The sequence below is a fragment of the Melitaea cinxia genome, chromosome 27 (genome assembly GCF_905220565.1).
Source record: "Melitaea cinxia chromosome 27, ilMelCinx1.1, whole genome shotgun sequence".
In the NCBI taxonomy this organism is placed as follows: domain Eukaryota; kingdom Metazoa; phylum Arthropoda; class Insecta; order Lepidoptera; family Nymphalidae; genus Melitaea; species Melitaea cinxia.
The window spans coordinates 4,804,952-4,821,373 of record NC_059420.1 but is presented as its reverse complement, the minus strand read 5'-3'; the positions used below and the strand labels follow the sequence as shown (position 1 = coordinate 4,821,373).

The 16,422-nt window shown below is 36.3% G+C and overlaps 1 protein-coding gene across 1 annotated transcript; it reads left to right on the top strand.

The window, feature by feature from the left end:
- Positions 1–537: 537 nt before the first annotated feature.
- On the top strand, positions 538–2,574 carry LOC123666882 (piggyBac transposable element-derived protein 4-like). The gene has a single exon (XM_045600906.1). It carries the CDS (start codon positions 538–540, stop codon positions 2,572–2,574), a length of 2,037 nt encoding a protein of 678 aa, XP_045456862.1.
- Positions 2,575–16,422: the final 13,848 nt, after the last annotated feature.

Here is a 16,422-nt window from a genome sequence, read left to right as displayed (position 1 = left end):
TCCTTATCCTATACTTAACACGTTGGTGGACAGTAACGTCCACGGACGTTCAGATAGTAAATAATGATACGACAGAACGCCTGTAGATGTCATAGTTATTACTCGTGTCACGGCAGTACGTCTGACGGCGTTTGATTTTCAATACTTTTACAAGGAAGAACATGTTGTAATGTCACCGCAAAAGTAATGCGGCTTTCCTACTGTCATCGTACATAGTTCTACAACATGTCAAGTTACACACACATTGACAGAATTCCGGTACCCCTCTCCCCGCACAGTACGCTCGTGGGCGTCGTGTTTTCATACATTTAGTCACGTAGTGCGCGTCGGCGGGAGGATTAGTGTCACCTCATACTTTCGCGCGCAAATAACGGTTCGAGTGCTAAGTTATCAACGTATTTTTGTGTTTTTATTTATCGAAACATTCAAATTCAATTCATGTAACTTACGTATAAGGTAATTGTGCTTCTAATATTAGTAGTTGCTTGTTTTGAATGCGGTTTTTTGGTATTGAAACAATAATGAATTTATCTGCAGATGGCGCCTGGAGATCCGTACGAAAGGGAACAAAAACGGTTGTTAGAATTGTTCAATGAAGTTGAAACTCCGGAATCTAGTGAAGATCCATATGCTGATGATGGGGAATACGGGTCCGACAAGGACTACTATCCTTCAGGCGACGAGTCGTTGAGTTCTGACGATGCTGCTGGACGCCGCCCACAAAAACACGCTAGTAACTCATCTGGTGAGTCTTCTTCGTCTAGTGATTCGGATGATAGTGAAAAAACATTTTGCCCTTCCGAGGACGAACAACGGAATGAGAATATTTCAGTTACCCAAAACCTTCATGTTTCGGAGGCGACGTCATCTGGCATTCCTTTATCGTCAAACGATCGGCTTATAAATCAAGATGATCGCCCCAATTCACCAGATATTTCTGATCAGCTTACTAGCCCAATCAGTCATGCTCCCAGGACATCTGCTGAGATACCTTCAGTAGTAGAAGGTTGGTCTGACACGGTGACCGATATACCTGATTTTAATTTTGATAACGCTGCTTCTGGTATTCAAGTAAACATTGATAACATAGAAAATGTTATGGACTTTTTTCATCTTGTTTTTCCACGGAATTTCGTTGAATATCTGGTAATATGTACTAATAATTATGGTAAATCTTTGTGCCAAACTAACAAACCACATACAAGATATAGCCGCAAAGCTGTCTTTCGTGAAACCAATTATGAAGAAATGCTGAAATTTCTAGGACTTAGCCTTCTGAAAGGTCATATAAAATGTCCTAAACAAAGGAACCTTTTTACTTTAACCAAAGCAATGTATTATCATCCGATCTTTACCTACACTATGTCAGGGCGACGGTATGAACAATTATTACGCTGTCTATATGCATCGGAATTGGAGGCTAAAGGACAACAGAAGATTATAAAATTCATAGATATGTTGACTATTAACTTCAGAAAAATATATAGTGCAGGCGAGAATTTGTCATTAGATGAGTCCCTACTTCTATTTCGGGGTCGGCTACATTTTCGACAATATATAAAGTCAAAAAAAGCCCGATACGGAATTAAATTCTATGAACTTACTACGTTTGATGGCTATGTACTCAATATATTGATGTACTCTGGTAAGGAAACAACAAATCAGAATATGGATGGCGATGAATCTAAGACAGAAAAACTAGTATTAAGGTTGATGCGGCCATATTTGCTTCGTGGTCATCACTTATTCATGGACAACTATTATAACTCTGTAAAGTTGTCACAGAAATTGCTTGATTTGAACACTCATAGCACCGGCACTTTACGTAAGAGTCGTAAAGATAATCCTAAATTTATTACGACAAAAAAATTGAAAAAAGGCGAGCATGTATGGGCTCGCAAAAACAAGGTATATGTTTCCAATTGGAAAGATAAACGCCCTGTCCTGATGGTTACAACTAAAGTTCATCCCTCGATTATAGAAGTTTCAAACAGATTTGGCAAATCCCGTTTAAAGCCTGCCGAAGTTGATACATATAACAGAAACATGTCTGGCATTGATCGTTGTGATCAGATGGTATCTTACTATTCTTGTCCCCGAAAAACCATCAGATGGTACAAGAAAGTAATATTTTACATGATGGACATTGTAGTGTGGAACGCCTTTTTTCTTTATAGAAAATATAAAAAAAATAATTCAAGCTTGTACTCGTACATAAACTACCGAGAAGAACTGATACAGGAATTTATTGGGCTGGACAAAAATTTGAAGGGAAGCGACTTGATAAAGACGTCCAGTATTCACGATAACAGGCGATTCCGACCCACGACGACATGCACTGCTAATATACCCGATAATGATGGGAGTGTAATTCAAGGTCACTGGCCAGAACAAATGCCTGCACGACCTGGAACTACAAAAAAATTTGCATTTTTGAAATGCAAATTTTGTACACAAAAAAAGATACGAAAGGAAACGAGTTATCGTTGTAAAGGCTGTTCTGATAAACCTCCTCTTTGCCCATCTTGCTTTGAACCATATCATGCAAGTTTACTAAATCCTGATGATGATTAAATTATATTGTAACGAGTTGATTTAAATAAGTTTTAACTTACAAGAAAATATTATTAATATTAAGGTCAGATTTTGTCATTAGATTGCTTCTTAAAATATAATGCTGGCAGACTACAATATTTTGATAATTTAATTTCGGAATTTAAAAAAGGCTGATTACATAAGTAAATTTAAATTAAAATTAACCTTATAGAATAGTATTGTGTTCAAGTTAGTACTTAAATAACATTGTTAGTGAAATGTTGCTGTGATTACTATCATAATACCTCGTGGTAAACGTACATCTAAAGCTAAAAGAGTTTTAATGTTTTATTTGAATTTCAATACAGGCAAGATAAAAAGATGATTATATTAGCAACTTGTTAATTATAAAAGAGGCTGATTAATTTTGTGATTATTATTAAACAAATTTATATATAAAATACTGGTTTTATTACTATTATCTGTATAATCAACTTTACGGCTATAGGCGTGTAGTCCCTATGCGTAGTTTTCATGACATGCAACATGACAGTACGCTCATAGACGTAAGCGCCTATAGGCGTTCTGTCACTCAACAACATTGTACATACAACCGCATTGACACTACGCCCATAGGCAATGTATGAGAATAAGAAGTGTCATTTAGGAAGAAATTCTTAACTTGTACTGTCCACCAACGTGTTAATAAGTATATGCTACCTAACTATATAAAATTATATAATTGGAACATATTTCCTCGCCATTTTGTGATTACAATTTGTCTGTGTTTTGCTACTATTTTCCGGACAGGAATTGGTTTTAAAACTGTTGCCCAAATTTGTTTCTTGCACTCTTCCTTTCATCACTATTACTAGATTCGGAACTTTCCTATTATCGCGCGCAACAACACTACATCTCTAGTAATTTTTACGTTCCGTTTAAAAACATTTAAGTTTTTTAACAGCTTTACTGTTTAATCGCTCAATTAGACAGTGTCATATTTTTTTTTATGTTTAATTAATTAAATGTTATTGATTTTATGTTATAATATTTTAAAATAACCTTATTTTATTTAGTAAGAAAATTCTATATTTTATGAAATAAATACGTAATACGAAACGCAAATCGTAATGTTCGTGCGAAAAGGACAAAACACATTAAAAAGCGACTATCTCGTTTTCGCCCATTGCAATGTAATCATTATGATATTGTTCTTTCTTTGACATCTCTAAGCAGGAATAAAACAATAATGTTTTAATACATTATAAAATGCTTACGGTACGAATTTGAGTAATGTTATTGTAATCTTATAACAAAGTGTTCTGGAAATATGATATTTTTAGGGAAGATCGTGGTAAGCCTGCTGTTTGAAAATAACGTGTGAAAGTTGCGGAAAGGAGAATTAGTGCACTTCCCGCATCACCGGAGCTAAGGTGGAGTCAGACGCGGAGCTCAAAGGTATTGTAATAACTCTAAATAACATAAATCTAACCTCAAAACTTTAACCACCATATCTCCGTAACCTTGGGGTTCACACGATAACAGTGGTACCATAGGGTAAAAAACCCCCACACTCGCCCCTCTCCCCCCAAAGCCCATAAATTCGAACACGATTGTCTATATAGACTTATCAGTCTGTTCATGCTTTGCCTTTTTTTAATTTTCCGAGCAATTTTTTTAAACTGTCCAGTCTCTGGGATATACAGGATTACAAGAAAAGTCACCTCTTTGAGCTGGTTGTTGCAGGCATTAGTGGCTTTACTAAAAATAATTAGATGAGCCTCCACTAATGGCACCAACAGCATGATCTCCTCTTTGGTTAATGGCATTCTTTTGAGCTGAAGTACAAAATTAAATGTTAAGATTCCTGCGCAAATTTAAATAAAAATAATAAGTTTCTTGTGAAATAATACTTACTTTACTTATCTTGTAAATAAAACAAACAATTTGGTATCACTTAGGTCGCAAATTATACAAATACAAACGAAACGACGATTCAATAATGCGTAATGGCCTCGTAGCGTCTTGTCGTGTCGTGTAAAAACGTTCCGTTGTTAGAATAATAATATGTAGTTGTTAATCTATGTAACTAGTTTTTTAGTCAATGCTATTACTCTATGAATATCCTACTCTGTACTAAAAGTTTATAGAAACAAGATGTCGGATTTTTGAGTTTCACGTGTTGGTTTTGAATTATATTAAGAGAAGAGAAATGTGTTTTGAGTTGCGTGGGGGCCTAAATATGTCGAACTACTAGGTATATTATATAAATTCTCACATCCACGGACCTCTGTTCAGTTTTCGTACCGTTTAAAGAAGAAATTAAAAATTTATCGAAAATGGACGCCATGAACTAGCACTCTTCGGCCCTGAGAAACAAAAAGTTATTTTTCTATGTTTGAATTCATTCCGAAAGTATTGTATTAAACTAATATTAAAAATGTCGAGTATAGAGGTTTATCCGCAGCTTTGTCAAGGGATTAAGTTTAGCAATTGGAAGTTTAGATTAAATATTTTATTTGAAGAAAAAGGTATTGAGTAGCTATTAAAAGGAAAGAAAGAAGATAATTTAAAAAAAAGACACTTTTAAAAAGGATGATGCTAAGGGCGGATTGATAATTATAAACTGCTTAAATGATAAATTTTTGGAAATAGTAAATTCAGCAACCAGTAGTAGTAGTATTAGAAATGTTAAAACTATTGAGTGGAGTATTTGAAAGAAGAAGCATATTTAACAAGGTACTCAAAAAGAAACTCATTACTTTGAAACATCAATTCTCAAATAAACTTCAGGATCATTTAATTTTACCTTTGAAAATATAATTAATGAATTAGAAGGTGGCGCGAACTTGGGGAGGCCTATGTCCAGCAGTGGACTGCGATAGGCTGAAGTGAGTAAGGTGGAGGTGCAAGGATGGAGGAATTAGATAAGGTGGAGCACCTGTTTATAACACTACCTAAGGAGTATGATATCATAATAAATACACTGGAATCCCTCGACAGGGAATTAAATTTTGAATTTGTAAAGTGTAGATTACTCGATTTGGAAAATAAATTAAAAGAAAATAGTATCAAGGAGAAAATTGAAAATATGTATATTACGAACAGGCATTATTTGCTTTAAATGTAAACGTAGAGGACACAAATCTTTTCAGTGTGATTTAAATAATAATATTATTAACGATGATATGAAGCAAGGAACCGTTCATAATAATAGTGAAATTAGGGGAAGAGTACCCAACAATAATTTTTTTAATAGAGGATATAATAACAATAATAGAGGAAGAGGTTACAATAGTCAAATTAATAAAGGAAGAGGCTATAATAATAATTATATAAATCATGGTCACAGATATAACAATAACAACATACATCAAGTAAGAGGTTACAATAATAATTATATGAATAGAGTAAGAGGATGGCACCATAATTTTTCGAGTCAAGCGAACACCACAGAAAAATCTAATTTACAGAAGGAAAATAAACGTACATTTGTTGCATTAACTTTGGAAAAGGAATTTAAAGAAATCAAATTACATCTTATTTATAATAAACTCGGGGGCAACGCATCATTTTATCCAAGAAAAATATGAGAAGTACATGTATGACATACATACGACAATTGTTAGATGAGCCGATGAAGATTAAAATAGCTAATGGTCAATTTTTAATTGCTAACAAAAAAGGGAAATTAGAAGGAATTTACATGAATAAAATTATAGTTATCAATGGAATAATAGTATCAGAAATTTCACATAATTTGATATCAGTTTCTAAATTAATGGAAAAGGGTATGACAATAATGTTACGTGTTAGGGTTCGAAGGATTTGGAGAGAAAGACCTGCTGACTCTTTTAGAGACTTTATTCACTAGCACTAGGTCCAACACAAAGCACTAGGTTCAAACACTAAGCACTAACGATGTCCTAAGTCAACAGATACAGTAGAGCCAGTGACAACTACTAGAAGTGGGAGACAAATTAAAGTTCCGAACCATCTTAATGATTACCATCTTAATTTTCAGGCATATTGTTTTTACAGCGAAGATGACCCAGTTACATATGATGAAGCTAATAGAAAAGGGTTGGTCATCATCAATTAACATGGAATTAGATGCATTGAACGGAATGAATACGTGAATAGAAACTAAATTGCCAAATGGCAAACAAGCAATTGAAGCTAAATGGATATTCAAAACAAAAGAAAATTGGATAAAAAAGGCAAGATTAGTTGCAAAAGGATTTCAAATAAAGGAAAATGATGAATTTGGAAACAATAACTATACACCAGTAAGTAGCAAGAACATCAACAGTGAGATTTACCTTAGCACAAGCAGTACTAAATTCTTGGCCAATAAGACAATTAGATGTACCAGCAGCATACTTAAATGGAATATTAGAATCAGAAATATACTTGAGACCACCGGAAGGAGTAGAAGTTACTGATGGAAATTTTTTAAAGCTGAATAGAGGATTATACGGACTGAGACAAGGTGGAAAATGTGGGAAAAAGAGATTAAATAATTATGTAAAGGAAAAAGGGTTTGAAAGATCGAGAAATGATTTTTGTTTATATAAAAATAGCATGAAAAACATTTGGCTAGTACTCTATGTAGATTACATTACATAATTACCGGTGATAAAAATAATTTGTTAGAAACTATAAGAGATTTGAAACAGGAGTTTAAGGCAAAAGATATGGGTGAAGTTGAATTATTCTTAGGAATGGAAATAACAAGGACAATCGACACACTAAAACTTTTTGGGCGGTAGGTGTAATTTGTGAACACGTATTTTAAAGAGCTCCTCAAGTTTTAATTAAATTTAAGTATATTGTTGCATTTTTAATGAATATAATGCACTAAAATTTAGTCTACCTACCAGCAGTTATCTCATTTTTTTTTTTTTTTTTATATGTCACTAGGTCGGCAAACAAGCTTACGGCTCACCTGATGGTAAGCGATTACCGTAGCCTATAGACACCTGCAACACGAGAAGCATCGCAAGCGCGTTGCCGACCCAATCCCCAATCCCCCCAGGAGCTCTGGTCACCTTACTCATCAACAGGAACACAATACTGCTTGAAAACAGTATTATTTTGCTGTGATCTTCTGTAAGGTCGAGGTACTACCCCAGTCGGGCTGCTCCGTATTTTGAGCAGGAAATTCCTGCTGTGCCCTACCTCAGTTAAATGGCTCATTATTAAGTTTTGTACAAGAAACTGAAGTAAACTGTGAACCTTTGTGTAATTTTATTTTTCTTCAATATTAATTAGAAAATGGAGTCAATCCAGCACTCAATTGAAGCTCTCACTCAGCATTTTAACTTGAAGATGACGGAATTTCAACAAAATCTTCAGGCTTCGGGCCTTGCTTCAAGTTCAACATCAAATATAGCAGTTCAGTTCTCCGCTTTTCGCATATTTTTACTCTCTGCTTTGGAATCCCTTCAAAAACAAGTTGCAATTCTAACTAAGCAACAGGAACTTTTTGAGATGCGAAGCAGAAGGAAAATTCTGTTAGTGCATGGTGTTCCAGAAGAGATGAATTATGTGGCGTGAGTAAAACCGTGTGGCACAGTTAGTACACAGATAAAGAGACAGACATTAGGCCAACTTTAAAACACTGCTCTTTGTGCAGTCAGGGGTTATAATTATAATGAACCATGTGTGAATCTATCTACAAATCAAGAAAACTGTAAAGAGTTAGATGCTCTAGTTCTGAAAGAAATACATAAATGTTTATTACTTAACTACACAATAGGTACCCAATCTACTCACACACTATTGGTAAAATGTACCTAGTTGATACATTAATAACTAAAAGTAACATAAAATCCTAATTGATATATGACATACCTCTATGTCAAAATTATTTACACAATTTTCTTTGTCCTCAGTTGATATTCTGTAGCTTCTTGAATCAAGAAATATCTGCGAATCTCCATTTTGACTATTAGAAGGGTGATGCTTTCCGTTGCTTCATGTATATCAGCTAAATACCTTTTAATTTTGTTCTTGTAAAATCTCTGTCTCTCAGAAGTCATAATGATCTAAAACCAATAAATAAACTAAGTCAACACAATATTTAATACCATGCACTTAAAATAACGCAATGTTAATAATAGGTAATTAGGTTTTTAAGCAGAAGTTTATCGCAATAGTAGATTTTTCATAAAAAAAGTAACGTAGTTACTCAATTACACACAAACTATCTCATTTATAATAATCAATGACACAATAAGGGATAAATACTTACGATTAACTATTAAATAATAAAAACAAACTCAATCAGGGTGTAAATCCGAGCACAAATACTTGCTATCTGCGACTGCGCACGTCCGAACTCGCCCACGCTCGCGACTGTCTGACGGCTGAACCGCCATCGCGTAATGGTCCGGTCGCATCAGTCAACTCACGATCGACGATATAAACTGTGTCTTATGTGACATTAATAAAACGCGCCATATTAAAATAAGTCGGCTTAAATTACAATCATGTCTCTTTTAAAAATGGGAAAAACTTTTTAAATCTCAGCTTTTAATTAACTGTTTATCATAAGCGACAGTCTTTGAAGATTTTGGTAGATTAAAAATGTTTTAAACGACGTCTGCAGATATATAAAGAAAAGGAAAAATTGTTTGAAGCGTCACTCTGGGTGGAAATCAGTTGCAAGCTAAATAGTTTAACTGACATTCCTCATAGAATTTGGATGCAGGTAAAATGTTTGAAGCGACATCACACCGTGTGAGTAATGGCAGGCAAAATGTTTTAAGCGCCATCACACGGTATAATCAGTGGAAGGCTAAATCTTTGAACCAACATTGGAATGTAAATTTGGGTTAGTAAAAATAGCTTATATCAAGGGTGGGTATAATGATGTCAGGTTTAAGTCCGTCATCGAAAAAAATATATAAATTAATGTCGTATAATATACTGGCCCTTAGAATTGAATCCTAAAATAGCTTTGTCTCAAGCGCCAAAAAAGTGCTCTGATTTAGACGCTACTTGGCTCAATCGACGCAGAAAAATGCGCTGATACTGAATACATATATATCTCAATATCACCCAAAATGTCGCTTGAACCTTTTTGCCTTTCACCCCTCGATATAATTTTCTTCTATAGATTTTACTTTGTCACATAGTTTTTTTCCATTCCTCTGGTCCCATCAGATTAACTTTTTCTTTAATCAAATCTATAACGCAGCTTATATTCCACTTTACGTTTTGACTACTCACGTAACCCTTTATAGAGGCCCAAGCTATTTCTTTCGGATTTAAATCCGGATGGTACGGTGGGAGACGGAGAACATCGTGACCATTTTCCAACAAAATTTTGTCAACTGAGTATTTCTTTAAACGACCCTTGTTATTTTTTATTATGTCGTACATTTGAGGTTTCAACACATCGGAATCAAGGCTGATTCCATTTTTGGTAAGCCACGCTTGCATGTCGGATTTTCTGGAATTAGACGTTGGAGCCATATTATATTCTTTATTGTGGTATGGGGCGTTGTCTATCACAACAACGGAGTTCGGTGGGAGATTGGGCACCAATTGAGTTCGAATCCATTTCTGGTAATTTTCAAAATTAATGTCGTCATGACAATCTCCTGATTTTGTGCCTGACTTGAAAGTTAATAGTGCATTGGGCACAAGTGCAGCCTCCGAAACCCGGCATGAACGATTACGACCCGTTGGCTTTTTGAGATGGACTTCTCCATTCTCGTGAGGGCAAGGCAGTACCGGTTTATCTTGTCTGGCGACATCGAAAAGATGTACCGCCAGGTTCAAGGCAACACTGATGACCGTGACTTGCAACTCGTTATTTGGAGAGGAGATGAGTCCGAGCCCCTTAGAACCTTGTGATTAAATACTCTTACTTACGGCACCGCAAGCGCGAGCTATTTAAGCACTCGATGTCTGTCGCAGCTCGAGAAGGAGCAGCACGATCCGCTCATAAAAACGGTAATACAAAAAGATTTTTATGTAGATGACCTTATTACAGGATCTAATGACGAAAACGAACTGCGGTACATACAAAGGTCGGTCGCTGAGGCTTTGAGACTAGCATGTTTCAATTTGCGAAAATATAAAAGTAACCTACCTACTTTGTTCGTGAACTCAAGCATAAACATTCATGAAAATTTAACCATAAGTTGAGTCCTCGAGCACTCTCGGACTGGGGTGGAGTCCTACGCGTAACACGTTTAACTTTCCTACAAAAACTCCTCTCGTCGAAAAAAATACTAAAAGGTACATAATGTCAAATTCATTCAACATTTTTGACCCCTTAGGTTTGGTTAGCCCTTTGTATAGTGTTAGCACCGAGCTGTGCACATAAGTCACAGCTCACGGCGCGCTCCACGCGTCGCGCTGCGCAGTACCCTGCGCGGTGCGGCCTACGTCATGCGGGGCGGGGAACTGCGCCGGCGACGCTGCGCGCTCTCCGCAGTCGCCCAGAACAACCAAGGCGGCAGGACGCTATCACTGTGAGCCGTGACTCAAGATCGCAGAGCGATAAAACGCCACGGCGTGCTCCGATCGAAGACAAATATTTAAAATATATTATAGTTAAAAACAAAAGGACTCCAGACTTATTTCCCGCATCCCCGCTCGTACATTTCTGGTCCTTGAGCTGGATGAAATTGAAGATAGAAACGAAAAAGGATGGCGGCCACGTGTCTGGAAAATTCCAAGAAGAGAGGAATTAGGGAGACGACCACATCTACACCACCGTCACATCAGGGAATTAGCGTAGACCTGAACGATTAGCGTTATTGTGTGTTCGTTCCAATTTTATTCCCATTCCATCAACTTCTGGATCGTTATATGTCCATGCATACATGCATCCATGCATGATTTATAATTTATTCTTAAAACATAGTATTATTTTACGTTAATACATTATTCTTACGTTATTCTTAGAAAAGGTATTTACGTATTTCACGTATGCACGTGCGTTTTAATTAAAAACTATACCTATTAAATAATTATATTTCGTTATTGCATTATTCTTATAACATTATAAACAACAGCGATTGAGTTTCGTCGCTCGGTCTCGAGATTATTTTGCCTATCAAGTATGGACTTAGCCATTGCTATGTTTGAAATTATGTTATTTTCAGAGGCCTCACGCTCATCAAGCTCCGTAGATAAATTTTCAGAATTAAGAATCTCAATCTAACTTTGTCGTTCATCAAACTTCAACGATAAACTCTCAAATTTACTTAGCTTTAAACTTAACTCCGCAAGGGATATATTTGAAATCTCCTCTTGCGCGTTAATTGTAATTAAATAATTTTTAAATTTAGTAATCTGTCCCCTAATTGAACTTCTCATTGTGATTAAATTGGTTAATTTTTCTTGATGAGTGCTTAATCGGGCTTAGACATGTATTAAGCACACAAGTTTCAGCAAATAGTCGAGAAAATATAATTAAAAAAAAACTAGGTATTCTCACGATCCTTAATAGGTCACTGGGAAAGTGGCAGGACAGCTGATCGAGACCGTTAACTTGTAAACAACTTGTTTATCCTGAAATAATTCAAATATTTTAATGTATAATAATCTAATAACAATCTAAATATTTTAAAATAATCTAATAAATTATTGTTAATGCCGAACAAAAGGCTAATTTTACCCAACTATGCATAAATATCTTGTTTTATTACTAATTAACAAAGAAATGTAACTTTATAACTTGTAATTTTATTTAAAAAAGAAAATGTATTATACTTTATAACTATTTAATTACTGTTTTAAACATGGGCCGCCATTTATTTAAACAATTAGAATATTTAAACAATTAGAAATAAGACTGTTGATTTAAGAGGAAAATAAGTTATATGCTTGGTACTTGTTGGTTAAAGTACTAGATTGAAGCATCTTTAATGTAATTAACGCTATTTTTGTAAATTAATTTTAATAATCTACGCAAGCGGAGTGATGTTAGCACTGTAAATATGTAGTTTTGAACCTTCCAAAAGAAAATTGTTTGCAATTTTGACTAAAGGGTAGGTAGATGAATTGGTTAGGAAGAACAAAGGATGGACACTTATCTTTGCAGACTGCGCCGCGCGAATTGGTACTTTAGATATATCATGCCTCTAAGACTTGCCGAAGTCCAGATTAGTTTTACTCCAGCCTTAAAATTCTCCATTTATTCAGTCTTCGTGCCTTTGTTGCATAGGCACCACGTGGCGATGCCGGTACGATTTGCATTATTTTTACGATTTTATGCGATTATTGACGGATTCCCCCCTCATGGGCCATATTTTATTTATTATTTGATACATAATGGAGCCTTAATGGATTGATTAAAACTCAATAGAAATTTTTAAGTACTGTACGATTCACGAAAGATGACCATGCGCAGAAGTCATATTTTAGGTCTCTTCGGAGGTGCGGGTTAAGGGAATGCGTGAAGACCGGAGCGACGCCATTGGTGCGCGCGCGCGTCTCCTGACAGGCCGCTCAGTCGCTATTCGTCTATCGCTGCGTCGACGCACACGAATACAGTCGAAAAGAAGTGTTTCTTTGTTTTAAATTGTTTTTTTTATTTGTTAACACTTTCACGGACACTGAGTACTGATTAGAATACCCAATTTCGCACTAAAATTTTTCATACAATTTATCACCACGTATATAGACTTTGTGCCACATAGCGACATATTCGATGTACATGGGTGGCAGTACGTCTTTGTACGTGCCACGATATAGCCGTAGTGTCGCGTCGTGATCGAATCTATGATATTCGTAATGACAGTACGCCTATGTACGTACCACGAAATAGGCGTACTGTCACGCCGTGATCACAGTTGTGGTATTCGTAATGACATTACGCCTATGTACGTACCACGAAATAGGCGTACTGTCACGCCGTGATCACAGTTGTGGTATTCGTAATGACAGTACGCCTATGTACGTACCACGAAATAGGCGTACTGTCGCATATGAATTAAAATTACACTCTTGTTAGGGCAGCACGTCAGTTAACGACTGAGCAGTAGACATACATTCATAATAATTATAGCCTGTAAGTTAGTAAAAAATAAATGAAACCAGAATAAAGAAAATCAAATATCTATAATCTTAAAATCACAAAAAGTTCGTAATATGGAACTCAAAAACATAACATTTGTAATCATAAAGGAGAATGGTCATCTGTGACCCAGGCCCGGCGCAAAAGTTAACTATCACGGATTTTTTGTTATATTAAGTGTACCAATAATAAAGTGTCAGTTTATTCGATATCGATGGCTAACATTGTAATACTACTGTGGGCAAAAAATAGTAAGACTTTGTTCATAATTTTAAAATTCTTTATTTATTCTGCCAAATCTATTTCGTCCCCCTCAAAGTAATCCCCCCCGGCCGCAATACACTTATGCCAACGTTTTTTCCAATCCTCGTAACAGTTGTTAAAGTCAATTTCCGGAATAGCCTCTTACAGACTCTCTTGTATTACCAAGACTCTAGTGTTAATCGTATACGTAAGACTTCTAGGTTATAAGACAATAGTGTTATCCAATAAAAACTCTGAACTGTGCTCGTGAATTTTTAATAAATGATAGGTAATAAATGACAGCTACATATTAAAACTTAAAACTTAGTTTTCTAAATCTAATAATACAGTTGCCATACCCAGTGCGGGATGGTAAAAGTCGTCCTGGTGTCTAGCCCACCCCAGGTAATAAATGACACTCACCACATGAGCGCAACTACCCAATGTTCTTTTACCGTGATAGCAAGAACAGTAGTACTCGCTAATAGCATTTCTACCCTCAATCTCGGGGTTGTATAAAACATAAGTATAAGTTTTCGTAGTGACGTGGCGAGAATTGATCCTGCACCTAATGAGGACATGATTGTTAATAATCGCCTCCGGGTGCCTGTATAACTCCATCTCATAAACCTCAGTTGCTTTCAAATGTTCGCTGCAGTAGGAACGCGCTACCTTAACGTGGTATGTACCAATCGCGAACAGAATGAGGTCTTCTATCGTCAGCCGCGGGAAATCTGCCACCTGTGGGTTGTCAGCCGCCATTCTTTGGAACGTCGCTCTTTGCCGGTTTATATTGAACCTTTCCACATACTCAGCCAATAAATTGGGTCTTTCAATATTTTCATCTATCATGTTAATAAAATCCGATAGGTATGGACTGTCCAAATAAGGCTCTTGGAAGCAGTTGATCAGTGCTGCAGCAATTCGGAAGTCATCAAAGATATGTGGTACATTTTTATTGAAAACTCGATTTCTAAACAGCTTGAAATCTCGCTTAAACCGCCCGTTAATTGCCTCCACAACCCATCTCACCATGGTTATTATTCTAGACTTGTTTGCTTGTTCTCTCCTCAATTGATTTTCGTGTCTTAGTTTAGTGGGGGGCATATAAACATCATAGCCGTAAGTTTCCATCAATGGAATTGAATCGCGAAAACCCTTGTCTAAAATAAATACGTCTCCTTCCACAAAGAAATAGTGAAATGCTCCATCTTCTATTGGTTCGTCGTGATTTTCTAATATTTGTGTCATAATCTCAGCGTCTGTCGTTCTAGCGGGATAGGGACCCGTAACATCGAGGATGTAACCATCAGCACACACAATCAGAAAGGGCTTCACCAGGTTACGATATTTGTGCAAGCTGTAAGTGCGGCGTTGAAATAAAAAATTGGAGCTTTTTTCGATGAAGATGTAGGTACCATCACAAATCATAATTGCCTTGGGCGACTCTTCATTTCCAAACAGATAGTTCGGCAAAACTCGGTTGTGTTGTATCACTTGCTCTCTGCTTATGTGGTCCAATCCTAGATGTGATGGCACAAAATCTGTGAGAAGACAATGTCTAACTCGAAGTATTTTTCTGTCAACAGTTCGCCTTGACAAGTTAAATATTGATGCGATTCTGTTATTCGGCTCACCCGTTCTGAGTTTACATAAATAGACAGCTAAGTCTTGGCGTGGAGTATTAGACGATCGATGGAGGGTCGGAACCTCATCTAGCAATCTATTGAAGGTTTCTCTGGTTTGTCCAGTCCAAAAACGTATATCTTCTTCAGATATTTCGTTCAGGTTTTCAAAATCCAAATAAGACCTTTGTTCCAAAGCTAAAGTGTACATATTAATAATGTCAGCAACATAATTTGCATTCAACCCGGTTAGTCGATTCGTCACATTCTGTGGAATATCTTCTAACGGCGTGTGCAGCAGGTGTCGTTGGCAAATACGAGCAAGATTGGGTATATAAAAGTGATAATAGCTCAGAAGATGCACCTTTATCGAGTTAGGTATTTGCCGAAGGTGGGTATCATGGCAGTCGTCGAACATGCATCGCCGAGCCGTATTAACAGCTCGCGTTATTCCCTCAACATTTACCACTCCAACAGCAGGCGCAGCAGGAGCGTGTAAGGCTGCTTGATTAGTGTCGGAGTCAATCCTGTGCCAACATGCGTGGCAAACCGACCTCGTGCCATCGAAAGGGACCTGTAAACAAGAAAACATTAAAATGTTCCTTGCCAAATAAATGACAGGTACTTATTGCATATATACAGCCATTTAATACGTTTTGACATTTATTTTATCCTTACAGAGTTATAGACTAAAGAGCTTCTGGGCCCTATTTTTTCAAGCTACAAGCTACAATTCTACAAGTAAAAACTGCCAAAATCGATTAAAAGAAACAATCAGAGGCCGCGATTGCAGCGATGTTACCAGTATTTTACTTGTAAAATTGTAACTTGTTACTTCGAAAAATAGGGTCCTGATAGTTCTTTTTCAATCATTACCTATTCGTAAAACAATAAAAGATATGCAGGGTGAAACCGATAAGTGATCTGATTCGATTATTTCTAAACTATACAAGATATCGGAAAACTGATTACTGATCC